Raw genomic sequence first — 21,524 nt, forward strand, 5'->3', positions numbered from 1 at the left:
TAAGTATGAGAGGGAGATAAACATTTAACAAAATATTATACGCTCCTTTATGAATAAATATATTTCTTAGTACATGTCTCTGTCTCTATATCATACATACATAAATGCATGCATACACACACACACATACACACACACGTGTGTGTGCATATGTGCATGAGTATAGGATGTGTGTACACATTTATGTGCTGATCAAATAGCCTTCACTTAATAAGTGTTAGTGTGCATTTAAATACAGAGATCTATCTAGCTACCTACCAATATATATATATATATATATATATATATATATATATATATATATATATATATGTATGTGTGTGTGTGTGTGTGTGTGTGTGTGTATTTATATATTCATATAAATGTATATGTACACATATGTATATATGTGTGTGTGTGTATATATGCATGTGTGAATGTGTGCGTGTGCATTTATGTAGATAAATGCAATCGTACGAATGTTCACTTTTATATAACTTAGGTGACGGATATTTGTCTAAGAACAAAACGTATTGGTGATTAACTGCAGAAAATGTAAGACGGACAGAATTGTTGGCCAACTACTTTTATGACAGCGGTTGGATCAAGTTTATCCAGCACTTTTCTTTGACGACGCCTTTCCAGGCACGATCAAGCTCGCTTGTCTTCTATTTTATCTAAATGCACACACTTTGGTTGAAAGCCAAACCAGTCAATAAACTCAAGTGGATGAGTGGCTGTCAAACGGCAAATAAAAGCAGAATGGAACGTTTAAGAGAAAACAAAGCTAAACAAAATAGAAACAAAATGGAGGGAAAAAAATCAATTCGCTATTCAAAATGTGTAAAACGAAAGTGAAAGAAAAAGTAAAAACCTAAGCTGTAAGTGGAAGTGTCAGTTTCCTTATGTTTCAACACGCCTCTGCTTTTTCTCTGGCAAAAAAATATATTGTCACGTGTCTTCCATTGCGATATGTATGTATGGGTGCTCATATGTATGTATAAATGTAGATATGGAGATATGTGTCTGTACGTATGAATGCACGTAAGTGTGCATGTATCTCTATATATATGTATAAGCTATGAATACATGCACACTTTAGCTTCTGTGTACATCTATAAAAGATATCCATGTACATGTAAGTACATGTACATGGATATATATCAGTATAGAAACATGCACGCCTGCAAGTATAAGCGAATGGATGTATTGGAGCATAGAAATAAACATATACGTGTGCGTGCCTCCATGTATATGTTTGTATGTGTGTGTGCATGTGCATGCGTGTTTATGAATATACACACATATTAGTATATATATATATATATATATATATATATATATATATATATATATATATATATATGTATGTATGTATGCACGTATATATATATTTCTGTATATATATATATATATATATATATATATACACACACACGAACGTATATACCAGTGCATGCGTATTTGCGTACGTGCGCGCGCACACGCACACACACATACAGGCGCGCACACAAAAAGGTAGAGCGGGAAGGAGAGACAGTGAGAAATAAAGAGACTTTATGTACATATACGTGTACGTTTATATATTGAAATATGTTTGGATCTACATGCGTATTTATACATACATACACACATATATATGTGTGTGTGTGTGTGTGTGTGTGTGTGTGTGTGTGAGAGAGAGAGAGAGAGAGAGAGAGAGAGAGAGAAAATAGAGTACTCAATACTGAAAGTAGATTTCTGTAATTCATTGTAATCTGAAACATCAAGTTTCTCCCATTGCCTATCTTCGGGAGATTGTGAAGAATGGAATAATAAATTTATTATTTAATAAATGTACCGAGAAACTGCTTAAATATCATCACAAGGATCTTATTGGCGGACAACAGGACCGTTATTTGGAGATGTGATATATTGTGTAGATAAGATACATTTAAGTAAAAAGATGTACTTCACACAAAAACATATCTGAAATTTCTTGCGAGAATTTACAAATTTATATTAATATTTCCAATATGTAAACATTTCCGAGATTAAAGGATAAATCTCAACATTTTTTAGGTGGCTTTGATTTTTATTAAATCATTTAAAAATAAACAGAGGTGATGTGATTCATAATTTTCAAAATTTGAAAATGTCTCCGAAACTATCCATTTGAATGCACATAGTTTGTAGGTAAAAATTATGGAGTGCATCCGCAGCAGCCTAACATCTCAGATCCATGAATACCTTGAAAGATATTTTTAAATTTTTCAAACAGGTACAAATTGCTGCCTAAATTTCAAGGACACCTATCATGACTGTATGAGGAAGTAAATCCAAGATTGGACAATCTAATTTTATATGCGATAAAATACCAGTCAAGTACCGGGGTTAATTTAATCGACAAACACCTCCATACTTTTAGCCCTGGACTAAATAAGAAATTATTACAATAAATTTATCCACCATTTGATTTTTGCTAAGTGTAAAATTTATTCGTATTCAAATTTTACGTAGAAACACAAGCATCCAAGAACATAAACAAAAACAACAATGCTGAGATTACTGCCAACCGTTCTTTGTAAAGCTCTTTCACTAAATGGCTTTGGCTTTTTCTATATTTATCTAATTCCTAACTGATCGTTTTGAGCTAGATTAAAGGACAATAATCATTCGATCGTTAGGAGGTGACTCAGCATAACAATTTGTGAAGTTTCAGCTTCCAGCTGAAATATTCCAAGTTAAAGTGAGTGCATATTTTTAACACTAACTCCAACGAAAATCGACATCAGTTATATATTTAATACAAACTAATAAAATTGCTTTGCTTAACGTGCACTTAAGTGATAAAATATATCTGTGGCGAGCAACTGTCAAATAATGGTCAGAAACACAGTAAATGGGGAAAAAATAATTCTCTTTAATAATAGTGGTAAAAGAAAAAAACGTTTCTGATATAAAATCTCAACATGTGTGTGTGTGTGTGTGTGTGTGTGTGTGTGTGTGTGCGTGCGCGGGTGTACAAATTTTCCTGCCACCTCATCACTAAAATCGGATAAAGTGCTGATGTCAAAAGCGTCAAGCAATTGATTCTGTCAGAAGCCTCTGTCTTTTATTATTTTTTTTGAGGACCGCATTGAAGAAGCAAATATGAGAGTAAGAGGAAAATATATGCTGAGCTGTTTGTAGCTATGTTTATAGAATGTACGACAAGCAAAGTGTGATCTCATCGAGGTAGAATGCAGAGGGCTCGCAGTTCAGTCTTTCTGCATAGCTTGCAATATGACTGGCATCGAAGGAGCTTCTAGGTGGAAGGCAATGAAGTTGGCTATGGAGACTGCAGAGATTGTACCAATGTAGTTGTGAATTAGGAGATTCGAGCTCTGAAAGGGGTAGTGCTAACGGGATACAAGCTGGGACTTAATCAACTCTTGCTAGGACACTTAGGCATGGATTCTGATGTTGAAAAATGTGAAAAACTTAATGATTGAAGAAAAGACTGATGTTACCACGGTGTATATACGTATATATATATATATATATATATATATATATATATATATATATATATATATATATATATATATATATATATATATATATATATATATATATATATATATATATATATATATATATATATATATATATATATATATATATGGGTGAGAGAGTTGGTATGTGAAAGCACGTGGCTGGATGTATAAAAATCTTTCCATTTTATCAATGTGCTATTGGAACACCAACACAAATTAGATTAAATAGGGAAACCTACTTCAGTGAAAAATATAAGCCAAAACTTAACTATTTCTAGCATTTTTAGATAAGGAAACTTATCTCTTTGAAAAATATAAACCAAAACTTAACCGTTTCTAACATTTTATTGTATCAAAACCAAATCATGTTAAATTAAGAAAACCTAATCAGTCACAACATTTTTTATTATCTCGCTTATACCGAAAAAAAATTCCTGATTACCTCCCCCTGTTTCGAACTCTTCTACATCACACCATAACGAATAGATGACACAATATCGATAAAGAAATTTGAGAAATTTGAAAAGAAAGTGCGAAACCGGTAATTTCTCCAAAGACAATGTAACTATACACAAAATTTTATATCATTTTCCTAACATGACGATTTTAATATATTTTTCGACCATATAATACAAATCTTCTGTAGTTTTTTCATTCTATTTTGTTTTATGCATATATATTTATATATGTAAAATTATTTCATAAAGGCTGTTGCTATAAGTATGGCCACACGCTGGAAAGGGACGCTAAAGTCAAACTACTTTATCAAATATACACACGCGCCGAGGGAATGAACAAACAAGAAATTCTTTTAAAGGATTCAGCTCTTAATGAAAAAAATGTATTTTAAAATATTATATACTTCGTATTAATTTTTTTTTCCTTAATTGGTCTTACACGCTGGCTACTTGATATAATCTTAAATAGATTTTATCCTTATATTTAATTGATATATATATATATGTGTGTGTGTGTGTGTGTGTGTGTGTGTGTGTGTGTGTGTGTGTGTGTGTGTGTGTGTGTGTGTGTGTGTGTGTGTGTGTGTGTGTGTGTGTGTGTGTGCATGTATGTATGTATGTATGTGTGTGTATGTATGTAGAGTCAACAGATGGCATTCGGAGATTCTTAATGCAGAAAACACATAGCAATGTTCAAGTGATTTGTGCTTAGGTTCTGACGTCTTTACGAGGTACCAAGTTCACGGGGTAAAGAGTGGCGATAAGAGGAATCCGGGTGAGCAAAAGTGGCCCACTTGGCACTGTGCATTCGTCACATCGCAATGGCTGCGATATACGGCCGCTTCCGATCGGGAGAGGAGAGGCCCGTTTCGCCCTTTTCGAGTTCAAGAGTTGATCGAGGATAAGCAAGTACATCTGCTTGGGTTTAATATAGAAAAAAAATTGTACATATGCCCATGTAAATAGAGAGAAAGCAAAGACTGAAAACTGTTCAATAAACATGGGATGAATTGAGCCTCCGTTTTCAGGGTAGAGAAAAATATGACATGTATATTTGCTTCCATTACTGGCTGCATATTCTGGTGAACTACATCTGCCAACAAGATGGCTCCCCAGAAACAGCTGCTAGATTTGCATGAGCATACTGTCTCCCCTTTAATTTTCTCTTCTGTCTGTATTCTTTTTAAGTATGCTCTGTTAGCATATAAATATCTATATTCCCAGTCTTTGCTTTCTCTCTGTTTACATGTATACATGTATTTTATGTTTGTATATCAAACCCAAGCTGTTTTATTTGTTTATTCGCATAATTGTCTCTATGTAAATATGCATGTAACTATGTGCGTGTGTATGCGCCCGCACTAAATATCTGTAGAGTTGATACAGTGTGTTTGTGGATGAGCTGTAAATAAATGAACGTTCGGAGATCTAATCAATTCCATGAGAAGGACTCCCAATGATCTGGTAAAAACTATGGAAATCTGGTCAAGTTTCGCCGAAAGTTTCCCATGGTTTCAACACAAGGTTTATTTGCACACACACACACACACACACACACACAAACACACACACACACAACACACACACACACACACACACACAAACACACACACACACACACACACACACACACACACACACACACACACACACACACACACACACACATGCACATATATATACTCAATGTGAAATTCTCTTCAGAAATTAAAATATGTTACAAGCATATTTGAACTAGGCTAAAGTTTATATATTTCCCATCGCCGTTTTGTCCTACTACTTACAAATGCATATAAAGTTTGCTTCACATGTCTTATGGTTTCAGGTTCAGTCTCACTGCATGGCTAGGGACAAGTGTCTTCTACTATAATCCGGAACCGACCAGAACTTTGTGAATGGATATGGTGGACGGAAACTGAAATAAGCCTCTCTTAAATGTATATATAATCGTGTGAGTGTGTGCTACTGTCCCCTTGCTTTGACAGTGTGATAAAGGCAAACGAGTGTCACTGGCATATAAGCATTGTCTTCCATTTCCAATCCTCCGTGAAAATATGTGTGGCCAAGAGAAAATATTACTTTACAAGGAAACAAGTACATGTTGGCGACAGGAAGGGCATCCTGGTCACTCTCAGTAATTTCCTTTAGCTCATCTTGATATTATTTCCAGTAGGCAACGGTCCTAGACTTATATAAAAAGAAAAAAAGAAGTAGAACATAGTTATGGCTAAAGTAATTTGCATAATTTAAGGAAAAATGACCTGAAAGATGTACTGTCACAGAGATCAGCTGTCCTGTTGATGCGAATATCTCTTTGAAAATCAAAGAGAAAGAGAATATCTATGAACAACTACTACGAAACCTCTAGCTTTTATATCCGGATTACAAATTTACATTTATACCAATAATAATTGCAGCACATTATTTTGTGATAAAATGCCTAACTGAGAGTTTGGAATAGCTTGGATTTTCAGGAGAAGAAATCATCCCACTAACTCGCACATTACACATACAATCTGTAAGTGGAACAGTAAAAATATGTACAATTTTCTTATGTTTTAAAAGTATCATTGTTTTTGTTATCTACATTCTAACGATGGGACTTTGTACCTTCTTTAAAAACCGGCTACTTCCTTAGAAGAAGAACACACACACACACACACACACACACACACACACACACACACACACACACACACACTCTGATTTGTTAATATTTGCCCAAACATTAGTATTGTGTCTAAGAGGAAAGTTAGACAGGATATCAATGTATTGATCAAGATAGTTATTCTTTCCTTTTGACGGGGTGAATTTTGATTAATTCTTTACTAGGGATTCATCAATCTCACTACTTTTATTAGCAAAGAATTATATATATATATATATATATATATATATATATATATATATATATATATATATATATATAATAAATGAGTATATGCATATATACGTACAGGTATGTGCATACCTACGTCTACCTGTATATATAGGTGCATATCTGGGTACAGGACATTGCAAATAAAACGTAGACAAGAAAATAATAATAACCAGAGTACAGAAAACACACAAGCCACATAGAGAACATTTTCCTTCATCAGCTACCCCCGTTTTAACACCGGCGTTTCAGGCGCAGGAGTGGCTGTGTGGTAAGTAGCTTACTTACCAACAACATGGTTCCGGGTTCAGTCCCACTGCGTGGCACCTTGGGCAAGTGTCTTCTACTATAGCCTCGGGTCGACCAAAGCTTTGTGAGTGGATTTGGTAGACGGAAACTGAAAGAAGCCCGTCGTATATATATATATATATATATGTGTGTGTGTGTGTGTGTCTGTGTTTGTCCCCGCAACATCGCTTGACAACCGATGGTGGTGTGTTTAGGTCCCCGTAACTTAGCGGTTCGGCAAAAGAAACCGATAGAATATGTACTAGGCTTACAAAGAATAAGCTCTGGGGTCGATTTACTCGACTAAAAGCGGTGCTTCAGCATGGCCGCAGTCAAATGACTGAAACAAGCAAAAGAGAGTAATAGACAATATATATATATATATATATATATATATATATATATATATATATATATATATATATACATATATATATATACAGGGTGGAGAAAGAAATAGAGAGAGAGGCAAGTCAGTATTATAGGAATAGAACTACATGCCTAAGAGTTTATACAGATTATATTTTTTTGTTTAGCTGCATAAGTGATTCAACAACCGAAAATTTTCGTTTATTGCGCTTACCAAATTGTACCTATTGATCTCTTGGGCCTTGAATCAAATCGCTTATGTAACCTTACAGACCAATAATACTTATATTCACGCGCGTGTGCGTATACACACACACACAGACACGTGCGTGCGCATATATGAGCTGCATGTATGCATAGGTATATATGATAGATAGGTGTTTGATAAATGCAAACCTAAACTCACTCACGCTTGTACTCACCGTACCTCTTTGTGCACTTACAGACGCAGCACACAAACACACACAATTCAGCGCGCTCGCGCCCCGGCACACACGCATACACGAGTACACACACACACACACACACACACACACACACACACACACTAACAGACATGCGCACGATGTACGCATGCATTTGGAACTTTCGAAAACGACTGCAATCGCAGGCGTTTTCGTTTTTATATAGAGATCGTATATTTTCTAATATCAAAACCTGCATCGGACGTCATATTACGTTTAATGCTGTTACACTGTCGTTGATTCTGTTTGATTTGTAACTTCCAACTAAAGACTTCCCGCCAAGAAAACCAACGACTCAGCTTTACAACTGCTTTTTGTTATTAGTTTACTTCGTGCCTTAAGGACAGTCAGAATATTGGTAGCTTTCGGTGCGAAATAATTACTTTGCCTTCGCAGGCTTTTGATTAATACCTCTTTATTTTCTTTAAGTTTGTTTCACTTTCTTTCTTTGAATTTACTCTTTTTTCGTTCTTTAATTCAGTGAAGCTATCGACCAGTCTGTCTTTCTATCTTTTTGTCGCTTGATATTTCTCACTTCTCTTTCTTTCTGGCCATACAGACTCACACGCATATACGCACACACACACACATTTACTCTTTTACTTGTTTCAGCCATGCAGCTGCGGTCATGCTGGAGCACCATATATATATATATATATATATATATATATGTATATGTATATATATATATATATATATATATATATATATATATATATATATATACATATACATATATATATATATATATATATATATATATGTATATGTATATATACATATATATATATATATATATATATATATATATATATATATATACATATACATATACATATATATATATATATATATATATATATATATATATATATATACATATACATATATATATATATATATATATATATATATATATATATATATATATATATATATATATATGTACAAACATATATACATATATATATATATATATATATATATATATATATATATAAATTGTAAATCCAAAAGAAAAGAATAACAACAAAACTACAAAGGATTCCGCGGTACACGTGTTTCAAGCTCTACATGTGTATAATATAATATAACATAATATAATATGTGCATAATCTACAATGTAAAGCTATCCTCAGCCGCAAAATTATCTATATATACGTGGCTATGTGGTAAGATGTTTGCTTCCCAGCCACATGGTTTCGGGTTCAGTCCCACTCCGTGAAACCTTGGGCAGGTGTCTTCTACTATAGCGTCGGCTGATCAAAGCCTTGTGGGTAGATTTAGTAGACGGAAGCTCAAAGAAGCCTGTCGTACATACGTATAAGTATATATTTATGCGTGTGTCTTTGTGTCTGTGTTTGTCCTCCTACCATTGCTTGACAATCGATGTTGGTATGTTTACGTCCCCACAACTTAGTGGTTCGGCATAAGTGACCCATAGAATAAGTACTAGGTTTACATAGAATAAGGTTTGATGTCGATTTTTTCGACTAAAAAAAACTTTAAGGTGGTGCTCCAGCATGTGTGCAGTCAAATGACTGCAAGGAGCAAACGGGGAAGTCCTTACGCTGCCAATCAATTTACAAGAAATAACAACCAAATCCTTTTCAAATCACGTCTTGCTCCCCCATTACGCTCTTAAAAAGTGAAGGATAGATTGAACAAAACGGTCACAATTAAAATGCTTACGATCATGGGTCTGCTCTTTCATACCTTTCTTGGAGCTAAACAAGAAACTTCAATACAACAAAAACAATAACAACAAATATACGGACTCCCTGAGCGAACATAATTAAATGAGAACACATTAGGGTGTTTCTGCAGATGACAGAGCAGCTTCGGCATTCACGTACATTGGCTCCAACTTAAAACTGAAACTGAACTGAGGATACCATTCTACAAGATTAACCATACCACTTACAATAACTCGTTTCTTTAGTTGTGGCTGTGTTCTTAAGATGCTTCCTTTGCAAATACGTCATTTTGGGTTCGATCCCACTACGTCGCATTTTGGGTTAGTGTTTACTGCTATAGCCCCGTGGGCAACATTTTATAGACTATGCGAAGACAGTTGACAAGACTGTTTCTCTTCCTTAGGGGTGCACAATCCTTAAAAGGTATTAATCCTTAAGAACTTTTAGCGAAGGTTAGAACTTCGATACGAAGATAAGTTCTTTCCAACCGTTTTGGAAACCCTGAATAGGGCAATGGATGCAACACTTCCTTCTCTGACTGACCGACAAAAACATTTACAAAAAGGAGTCAAGTAGTCATCGAAACTAAGTCACGTTCTCAGCTCATCAATTCTCTAACAAATTTTTTTTTTGACATCAACAATGATCGACGAAGGTAAAGGATACTGTGATCTAAATTCGGTATACCTGAAGAAAAAACTGGTTGAGAATTGGTACACACTCACACACACATTTATATATATATATATATATATTAGTGCACGTTTTTATGCAAAATTATATATAAAAACATCTTAACGTTGCACTAGAGAATAAATGCTTTCTCATAGAATGCATATTTAATTTCTACAAGGAAAAGCTTGAGTGTGATCCAACTTCGAAGCTACCTTTAACATTTTCCTTGTAGAACTTAATGTTCGTGTGGGTTTTTACGTGGTTTTAAATGTGTGTGTGTGTGTGTGTGTGTGTGTGTGTGTGTGTGTGTGTGTGTGTGTGTGTGTGTGTGTGTGTGTGTGTGTGTGTGTGTGTGCCTGCGTTTGTGTGACAAACCGAAAAGTCGTAACATTGTCTCCAGTGTTTGCATGCCGCGTTTGCTATAAAATGCATGGTTGTGTTAAACAAAGTCTTTGACACTTCCAGTACACACCTCACAGATCTGCTTTAAAATCTGCCATTAACTGTGTTAGGTACTTTCATTGACTGCTGTATTAACTACCTCCAACATACTAATTTTCCACTACTTTACAGCATAAATGGGTTTTACATTTAACTCCATTATTTATTTGTTTAATACACCATTCATTTAGTGAGAATTCTTTGAGAAAATATTTCTCGGCAGTGGTCTATATTCAATGCATTTTTCTCTTTCTGTATTTCTGTATTTCCATCCTTTCATTTTATCGCTATCACCTTTGTCCTTCTTATTGCTTCTTTACCCATATACCTTTAAGATTGAATGCATTAAGTGAAGGCCCATATAAACTCAACAGTATTAATTGCAAGGAAATATTAATCACTAAGCTTCACGAATACCTTCTTGCACACTCATATAGAGACGAGTACGAGCACACACAGCCATTCGCAAAGACACACATAGGTATTACAAAAGAGTTTTAAAGAAATAATTACACGTAGAGTAAAAGAAAAATAAGAGACCACTGCTGAGATAGAATACTTGCACGTAGGAGTGAGGGAAAATGTGTGTTGGAGCCATAGAAGATACAGGTATAAGTAGGCTGATATATGACGTTACCCCTATTCCATACATTCACACACACACACACACACACATACACACACACACACATACACACACGCATACACACACATACGCGTACACACACGTAAACACAAACGTCAAAAACGACGAAATAAGCATTTATCGGATCTGATGTGAAAGCTACAAATCCAAATATGAGAACCATGTGGAGCGCGAGCGCGCGCACAATACACACACACACACACACACACACACACACACACACACGCACACACATACACACACACGCACGCGCACACACAAACACATGTATAGATGTATGTGCGTGTGTGTATGTGTGTGTGTATTCATTTACATGATTTCGCAATTGACCTGCAGCTATTTTGACATACCAGCATAGCGTGAAAGATTTTTTTACGTAATCAACTGAAACTCAATTATGAAGCGGAGAGAGACAATCTCAAACACGGACATACACTGACACACATACACACACACACATGCTTAATGCGGTTAAAAACTGTTTCCGGCTACCAAATTCACTCACATGACTTTGGTAGCGCTGGTGCTATACGAGAAAACATTTGTCCAAAGTGCAATGCAGTGGAAGCGAATCCGAAACAATGTGACCGTGGAGCGAGTTTCTTAACCTCACACCACTATCTAAGATAATGAAATGATAAAGTAGTTGTAGTAATATATATATTCATAGATGCACACACACACATTCACACATATACGTACATGATTATATGTATGTATGGATGTATGTATATATTTATATGAGCATATGGATGTGTGTGTGGTGTGTGGGGTATGAGTATGCATATATATATAATTCAATTTTGGGGGATTAATCGATATGCGGGTATTCTGTTTCAGACAATAAAAAAATAATCTAATGATTATATCTGACAGTAAACTCATGGTATCAGTTTGCACATCACGAAATAATACTTAAAGGATATAACCAAAATTACCAGCAGGGTATATAATATACTTCATTAATTATATCCTACTTTAGTTAATACTTATATTTATTAAATATGAAGGAACTACGCGTGTTTCAGTATTGGAAGATTACAATATATATACATATGCACAACTGTATCCCTATATATATAAACATATATAAATGCGTATATGCAATCGTCATTTTACAATTATTCCAACAGCTAATTGGATCAACAGCTAATGAAATTTAAGAAAGAATATCCCAACACTACCAGACCTTTAAAAATCCCAATTTAAGTAAGTCTACAGGCTTAAGTAAATATATATAGGAATTAAAATCTAGAAGAAGTGATTACACTCTCAATTGGAGTATTATAGGTAGAGCCCACACCTATATTGGGAATAAAATGTGTTTATTATGCATAGTCGCTTGCTTACCAACCGCATGGTTCCGGGTTCAGTCCCACTGCGTGGCACCTTGGGCAAGTGTCTTCTACTATTGCCTCGGGCCGACCAAAGCCTTGAGTGGATTTGGTAGACGGAAACTGAAAGAAGCCCGTCATGTGTGTGTATATGTATGTATGTATGTATGTATGTATGTATGTGTGTATATGTTTGTGTTCTGTGTTTGTCCCCTCCCCCAACATCGCTTGACAACCGATGCTGGTGTGTTTACGTCCCCGTAACTTAGCGGTTCGGCAAAAAGAGACCGATAGAATAAGTACTAGGCTTACAAAGAATAAGTCCTGGGGTCGATTTGCTCGACTAAAAGGCGGTGCTCCAGCATGGCCGCAGTCAAATGACTGAAACAAGTAAAAGAAAAAAAAAAGAACTGAATTTATGAAACTACCACAGTCTAGAGACGAATTACTAAACACACATCATGAACGAAAAGGGAAATGTAGGCACCGAAGTAATTTTACATTTAGTAAAATGAAGTACTGAACCCCCAACCCCTGAATCAAATAACCACATAATATTAAACGAGGACGTCCTGCAAACCCTGGCGGAACAAAATCCCATTGTAACTGTTGAGGAACTAGCAGAGAAACTTGGATTTGGTCATTCAACCAATCGGAGATACTTGCGTGTCATCGGAAAAGTTAGCAAATTGTGTCAATGGGTTCCTCACAAACCTTCCGAGAGTGAATGTCTGCTCTTTTATGCGGTCATGTCTTACGAATGAAACTATTTTGGACAGAATAGTGACTGGTGATGAGAAATGCGATCCCTATAGAAATGTCAAGCACAGAAGACATTGGGTAGGGAAAGGAGAAACACCGGCACCCCAGGCTAAATAAGGTCTTTACCCACGTAAGGTATTGTTAGCTCTTTGGTGGGATATGAAAAGTTTAGTCCACTTTGAACTTTCAAATCCAAACCAAGCGATAACAAAGGAGATCTGCTGTGAGCAGTTTGAGCGGCTTAAGTGAACGCGAGAAGAAAATCGACCATCTTTGGTTTGAAGATGAAAGGTGTTCTTCCATCAGTACAATGCTCGGCCACATACAGCGAGGATCACATTCCAAAGGCTGGAGCAGTTTCAATAGGAAAAGGTACCCCACCAACCATATTCACAGGACCATGTCCCATCTGATAATCCTTTATTCCACAGTCTTCAAAATCATTTTGACGGAAAAAATATGAATTCTGTAGATGCGGTCAGAACAGTACTGGAGAAGTATTTTTCGTCACGGACAAATGAATTTTGGAAGAGGGGCCTTGCAAGTGTACCAGAAAGATGGAAGAGCATTGTAGAAAATGAAGGAGAGCATTTTTAGATTAAAAAGAACTTTGTTTATCTTAATTTTGAAAAATAAAATTATAAAAAACCGCATTATTTATGGGATGACCCAATGTATGTATATCTATACACTTAAATACAGAGGTATACATGTATGCACATATATACATATATAGATATATGTCTATGTACATATATGTGTATGTATACATATGTATTGCATTACGTATGTTCCTTAATTCCGGAAAGCCTGCAATTGCCAGCGAGATATGGAAAGTCAATTATTCCCGTCTCTCTAACTCATTAAGCGTGCTCAATTTTCATTACCATCAGCAGAACTGTCAATGGTGTAGCAGCGACTCATGTGTGTTTTAAAGTTTAGGCAGGGATCAACTTTAGCTGATAAGAAATCAGCACCTACTAATCGTCTAGAGACAAAAATTCATGTTCCATTCATGTATTTAAACGAACAATCATTTATAATTGTTCTTGTCAGCCATAATATGGTGCTTGTAAATCTATTTCCAGAGAAAACGTTAGATATTGTAAAGTGCATTTTTGTCTGGCTGATCCTGTATGATTTAACAGAAGCGAAACAGGCGACGTTGGATTATACTTAAAGAAGTTAAGCCAAGAAACAGACAAGCAGTAATTATCACTTAATGCTTGTGTGATCATAGATGAAAATAATTTGTACAAAAACACACACAACTAGACACAAGACATAAATAAACCCATATATTCACAAATTCACACATGTAGATATACAACATATACACTGTGTTTGAGGGAAGTGTATAAATATTTGTATAGATTTAGATATACTTGAATATATACGTGCGTGTGTGTGCATTTGTGTGTGCAAGCGCGTGAGTGCATGTGTTTTTGTGTGTGTGTGTGTGAAGAAAAGTAGAATGTTTAAAACTTTTGAGACTAAGGTTTCAACAGCGTTCATATTTCAGCCTGTCTGGTTGTAAATAGGCGCCCTATACATGATTTAGATCGAGATACTTGGCAAATGCTTTCTGCTGTACGAGAGTTAGCTGAAAGGTTCATACTCTGAACAAGATACTCTCATGAAATTTAACTAAATGAGGGTGATCCTTCAACATAGTCCTTCTTGTGGTCCACACAGTTCTTCCATCGGTGTTGCTGTGCTTGAATCCCATTGGTGAAGAAGCTTTCTTCCTATTGGTCAAAAAAGTCATCAACGGAAGGTATGACGTTATCATCGCTGCGATAGCGGTTCCCAGAATTCGCTACTAGATACTGTTGAATTATTCTTTGAACACTCTGGTCTGTGTTTTCCTGGAATGAAACAAAGTAATTATTAATGGGAAGTGTTGATATTAATGTATGCAATATTTCACTGCTCTAGTATCACTCCTTCTTAGTCAGCCTATGAACTTTCAGCCAACCCTCGTATTTTCGGGTTGGATCAATGCTTTGTAAATGGAAATTGACTGGTGCTAAACATACTGGCGCAATACACAAACACATACATATGCATGCACACAGATTCATTGATATGTGTATGTAAGTTCATTCATATCGCTTTAAAACGAGTTGAATCAATTAGCTATACGATAAATCAAGCTTAACAAAATATATGCCTAACTGAAAAATGTACAGATGTTGATATCGTCAACTTAACACCCTTCAGTTGAAAGAACACATAATATTTCTTTTTCGCTGCACCATAGAACTATGTCTGTTCTGTCAAGTTTTCTTATAATAGAAGCTTTGTTTTGAATGGTTCACCAATATTGTGTTAGAAACTAAGAATGAATTTGACGTCAGAAATTTGTTTATATTTAAACAATGGCGTTACATATGGTTTTAGTAATAACCATGTCACTTGATGTCATTATTTGCATCATGTTCATTATTCATTTTATTAAACTCTATTTTGTCCTTATATCCCGCTTTTTTAAGCGCTAAGTTAATATATTTTTTGTTGAGTTTGAAAATATCTTCCTTAGATATTCCTATGGAAACGTTTGTCATGAGTGTCTTTGTTACTGATTTGGGAGGATTACTACTAATGTTTACATATTTTATGCTTTCATTAGATTTGTGATAATCCTATGTTTTTAAAAAAATTTAAAAATTTCTTTCTACATTTTTCAATTATTCTACTAGGAGTATTTACTATTGTAAAAAGTGCATCATCGTCATATGGACCTCCTGATATTTCTGGGAATCCCCTATTTAGACAAAATTAAATATAAATCCCTATTAAATCTGTAACTTGCACCGAATATATAGAACCCCTGGTTATGTGAAACATATCCGGTCTATCCGCTCTTATCCAATATTTGTTCTCAAATTTTACAATAGATTTTCTAGTCGCTAAAATAACATGTATTTCCTCCCTAGTTATTTCTGAATTTTTCTTTGCAAATATTAAGTCTCTATTAGGTAGAATAGAGTTAATGGAATCAAAATAATTAGATATGTCTATCTATATGAATTTAGCCTTTTTTATTTTGAATTTCAATGAGCCAGTTAATGACTTCATAAGAAATGGACTAAAGATAGAGCTTCATTATGCTCCTAAGGTTTGGTATATATTTATTTATGTACTTACTAATTTTACCTAGGTCTGATTTAGAGGGAGATATGTCTTACAGATAGTTTAGTATCAAAGTTAGGTTTGTGGTCCTTAAGGTTCATTCTTGGTATTTAAGTTTATGACGTTCTGAATTATCTTCTAAATTATATCTTTGCATAATTTCTTTTGCTTGAAGGTTTAGTTGTTTCAGGTTTATGGAATTGGTGACTTTAAAGTTTTTTTATAATTTCGTTCTTTAGAAGTGATTGATACATTGTTGTTGGCACTCCGTCGCTTACGACGTCAAAGGTTCCAGGTGATCCGATCAACGGAACAGCCTGCTCGTGAAATTAACGTGCAAGTGGCTGAGCATTCCACAGACACGTGTACCCTTAACGTAGTTATCGGAGATATTCAGCGCGACACAGTGTGACAAGGCCGAACCTTTGAATTACAGGCACAACAGAAACAGGAAGTAAGAGTGAGAGAAAGTTGTGGTGAAAGAGTACAGCAGGGTTCGCCACCATCCCCTGCCGGAGCCTCGTGGAGCTTTTAGGTGTTTTCGCTCAATAAACACTCACAACGCCCGGTCTGGGAATCGAAACCGCGATCCTATGACCGCGAGTCCGCTGCCCTAACCACTGGGCCATTGCGCCTCTGATTGATACATAGAGTAGTTTAAATGGTATAAGTTACCCGTTTTATCTGCATGAACAAGAATTTCATCTTTCCAAATCTTTTTAAAGTATGAAGTTTCTGAAGATATGTGTACTTCCTAAGAGGGAACTTACGAAATTTAACATTTTAAACAATTCTCCATAGTTCATCATCCAAAAATGCTAGATGTTGGTTTAGTAAAGGATATTTTCTAATTTTAAAAATAAGCTGTAATTTATCATCCATTATGGTTTTATCGTGAGATTCCTCTTTTTTTCTTCTTGAAAGTAAGCCTTCTGTCGCATACAGTGTATGTAAGAATTTATTTTAGATATTAGGTCCTTTATATGTTCTTGGTAGGTGGGAGTGGGATGTCCTTTAAGGATGCTTCAACGCTTATCTTCCCCACATTCTGGTAAATCGTTTTGATAGCTCGTTGGAGGACGGTAAATTTTTATATTGGTAAGTAATAAGGGATTTCTCCAAACGTTTACCGTTTTAAAAAATTTGTTAATCCCAACGGTTCAGTTAGTTTATTCCAAATAGATAACCTTTAAATCAAATAGGTTTCCTGGAGATTTTAATATAAATAATAATATGGAGTATGATGAAATAGCATCTTGTGTATTTTAATTTACATTTTGATTTAAATACAGCTTATTACTGACATACATATGTCTCTATTACATCGGTTAGTAATTGTTGCATTTGCAACTTTGTTATGATACCGGTGTCGTTTCTTTAGGGACTTCACTGTAATATCCTTTCAGATTGAACTGGTTAGAGTTTTATGTTAATTTTAGTATTGCGTTGAATGAAGTGGTATTAAACGTTAATGTGTGTGTGTGTGTGTGTGTGTGTGTGTGTGTGTGTGTGTGTGTGTGTGTGTGTGTGTGTGTGTGTGTGTGTGTATAAATATTTACAAGCACATAAAAAGTATGAGAGAGAATGAAAGAGAAAGAGAGAGAGAGAGAATTCACATCATTGTCATAGTCATAAACAGTCCACAAGCGACGCCTTCAAACAACTACCAGATATGTAAACGATATCAGAAAATCTTTGAATTATTTATATTTTTCTTCAATTGACTTAAATACGAGTGCTTGTTTGCCGATCAGATATCTAACTCCTAAATCACAGCACGTTTCACATTTTTCGATAATCTCACATGCGAGTCGTACCTTTGACGATAGATAAATATTAAATCTTTTGATTTTATCTCAGAGACGCCAGCTGCTACTCATTCTCTGTTCTCTTTATTTCTTCTTTGCACCTTTATTTCTGCTTTTGCATTTAATTACTCATTCAAGAGCAGAATATTGGCACAAATCTTTGGGCTGCAGAATAAATACTTGGCCGTATTTAGTTTTTGCCATTTTGTGTTCTTAGTTCGAATCCTCTCTTCAAATTAGTTTTGTCCTTCAAACCTATGGAATACTATACTTCTGCATGAAAAACATTAAAGCGTCGGAAAGCATTTTTCTTTTTCTTTTTTTGTATATATATATTTCATTATAGATTTCCTACATGTCAATCAGTCATCTACTGCATTTCCAACATCGAGAGCAATAAGAGGTAACCGACCTTTGAAAGCCACACACTTACATGCACTGTCGCATATAGATACGTCACACTCACACACACATTTATATATACACGAAATTGAAGCTCTAAGCAGTGATGTGTATAAATATAAACTTGTCGCTAGTCCAAATATGCTTGAGACATATTCGAACCCCTAAGAAAGCCGTTCACTATACTTTGTTATAGAGGAACTTTCTCGCTGTAGGCAAATAGGTGTGAACACAATAAATCAGTCTTAAGCGTTCTATAACCAGACTGGTGGTACCATGCATTTTGGAGTAATCCCCTCCCAGCATTAGATACTGGAATAGGGAGGTGTACTGTAACTGGTTGCGCTAATCGGCGGACTGGCCGTAATAGAATACGAAATCGATGTACTAAGCACTGATATGTATAAATGTAAATTTGTTACCAGTTCAAATATGTTTCAAGCACATTCGATCCCGTAAGAAAACCATCACTGTATTTTGTTATGGAGAAAATTTCTCGCTGTAGACAAATACGTGCAAACGTATCAAGTCAGTTGGAAAACTAAAACTAAAAAGAAAAAAAAATGCAGAGAAAAAATTGTAATAGAAGGCAGAAAGACAAAATTTATAATTTTCACTAACCATCTTTAAGTGAACGACCTAGTCATGCTGGAATAAAAAGGAAAATAAATTGAAATAAAGTAAATTAATCTTTCATAATATCACATCTGGTGGTTCAAATGTTTCTTATTATAGAGATCACATAGTGCTGTATTTCGTTTCCTTCTGATTGTTGACAGCGGTGACCGGTTAATAAAATTGAAAGCTTATAGGTATTTTGGTGATGGGAAGAGGGACAGCAGTTGTAGCAGCTAGGTTTCCCAGTTGCTTATAGTAGTTTTTTATCCAGCTAATAGTAGTGTTGGCTTATATCAGTCATCCATCTAACCACCAGTAATCGTCGTGGTGGTGCCAACAAAAATTAGAGTATTGTTAGAGGTGGTTGGCATTTTGTTATGAAAGATATTTCTTTGTTAATATGTTGGCATTGAATCATACTATCACTGTATTTGTGTGTCTTTAACCGACGAAATTCATTCAAAATAATGATGTATACTTAATAAAGATCATACCGATATCTATTGTAAAAGTAGAAATGTTTTACCACATACCCAAGTCCCATTACAATTCAACAGCCAAAGACTGCTTACAATCAAATTGTAGCTTAAGAATCATTCTTCAAGCAAACTTTTTGTCTTGGTCCTGTGGAAACCTGTTGGGCTATCAGCTTGTATTAAAATAGTAAAACTGAAGAGCTATTAAACAAAAGATGACACGTAAATAATTTTTATTTGCATAAATAAAATTTATCAAGTGAAAATTTGTCGAGTCAAATCTTCAATTGATCATGGATTCTGATTTATTTTGCTGGAAACCACAGGTTTTCCTTATTTTAGTTTTTGATTTATATTTCTAATATCGTTTCTCCTCATTTCCCATCATTTCTGCCGCATTTCTATTTTGATATGGATATGTTGAGCTTTCGTAACATCGTTTATATGAAGATAAATATAATTGTTACCGTACGTGAAATTTAATTTGACTTAAAAACCGTTTGAAAGAAAAATTAAGTTGGTTCATGATACAAAAGAACTTTTCTCTTTTGGATGATGAATCAATATAAAGAAACTAGCGATCACTTCATGTTCCATAGACTTCGTCTGAATGGAAAGAACGGTGATTGTTGGCCTACCTTTGATCTTAAGTTATGCTTCGCCAGAACTGATTTGGGTTTTAACAATAGCAACATAAATTAACGTGTCACAGAAAACATTACAAGAGTGCATTTTCCTTTCTTCTTTTTTTTTTTACTAGATAGAAACACGTTCTAGTTTGAATGAATGGAATGAAAGGTTGTGATCGTCATGCCTTTTTCTTTGTAGCATTAGTAACGTAATGGAAATAAAATGGCGTCAACTGAAAAACTGAAATCTGTACGTGTTGTCGGTTTATGAGGACATAAGTAAATTCATTCCACGACGCTCACAACAATATTAATGCATATAAAACTAGATAGTCATTTGTCAAGTTTATTTCGTGAGACGGCTAAAACCCAAAACGATTATATCTTTGCTTTTGTAATCTGCAAGGGTAATTAATACACTTCTATGTAATCTGTACATGAAAATATATTTCATCAAAACAAAAAAATATTATTTCAGTGTTTATATATTTAGAAAAAGTTTTTGGTCATTTGTTTTCCTACTCAGTTTTATATCGGCGGAATATAAATGCTATATTTGTATTGTGCGGGACTGAACAGAATGTGAGGAAGAAGAAAATTATCGGCTGTTAAATTCTCTTTGTTACACAAAACTAACTTAAATAAAATGACAACAGACACTGGAAAACAACAACAGTGAGAGATAATGGGTTTTTAGGGATTAGATAATGTCATTTGTCTACTCCTCTTGTATATGTGCAAAATCAAATCAGGAATAAGGTTTTTGTTTTTCTTTTTTCTTTCTTTTTTCTCCTTATCACGAAGATCAAACGGGTATCAAAGGAAGGCAAAAGAGCTTTGATCTTTTGGGGGATGACGAAAAAAAACAAAAAGAACACGTAGGTCACGTTATCTCAAACATTTGTTGATATAAAAGAAATGGTTTATACATTGATATTATTTCATTT

The 21,524-nt window shown here is 34.8% G+C and overlaps 1 protein-coding gene and 1 long non-coding RNA gene across 3 annotated transcripts in view; one reads left to right on the forward strand and one right to left on the reverse strand.

The window, feature by feature from the left end:
* Window positions 1-3,982: 3,982 nt before the first annotated feature.
* The window catches only part of LOC106884079 (uncharacterized), a 176,631-nt gene continuing 159,089 nt past the window's right edge, over window positions 3,983-21,524 (forward strand). Inside the window, exon 1 of one of the 2 annotated variants that reach the window (XM_089348668.1) lies at window positions 3,983-4,058. In XM_089348668.1, the coding sequence (XP_089204794.1) occupies window positions 4,057-4,058 (2 nt within the window). In that variant the 5' untranslated portion in view covers window positions 3,983-4,056. The remainder of the gene's footprint in view (window positions 4,059-21,524) is intronic. The other variant, XM_089348667.1, reaches the window with a different exon arrangement.
* On the reverse strand, window positions 13,138-20,139 carry LOC149136467 (uncharacterized). Its single transcript, XR_016240978.1, has 2 exons — window positions 20,006-20,139; window positions 13,138-15,377 (listed from the first exon to the last, which is right to left on the reverse strand). It is a non-coding gene; the product is annotated as an uncharacterized LOC149136467 (long non-coding RNA).

This window comes from Octopus bimaculoides, chromosome 3 (assembly GCF_046866305.1).
Source record: "Octopus bimaculoides isolate indiv1 chromosome 3, ASM4686630v1, whole genome shotgun sequence".
In the NCBI taxonomy this organism is placed as follows: domain Eukaryota; kingdom Metazoa; phylum Mollusca; class Cephalopoda; order Octopoda; family Octopodidae; genus Octopus; species Octopus bimaculoides.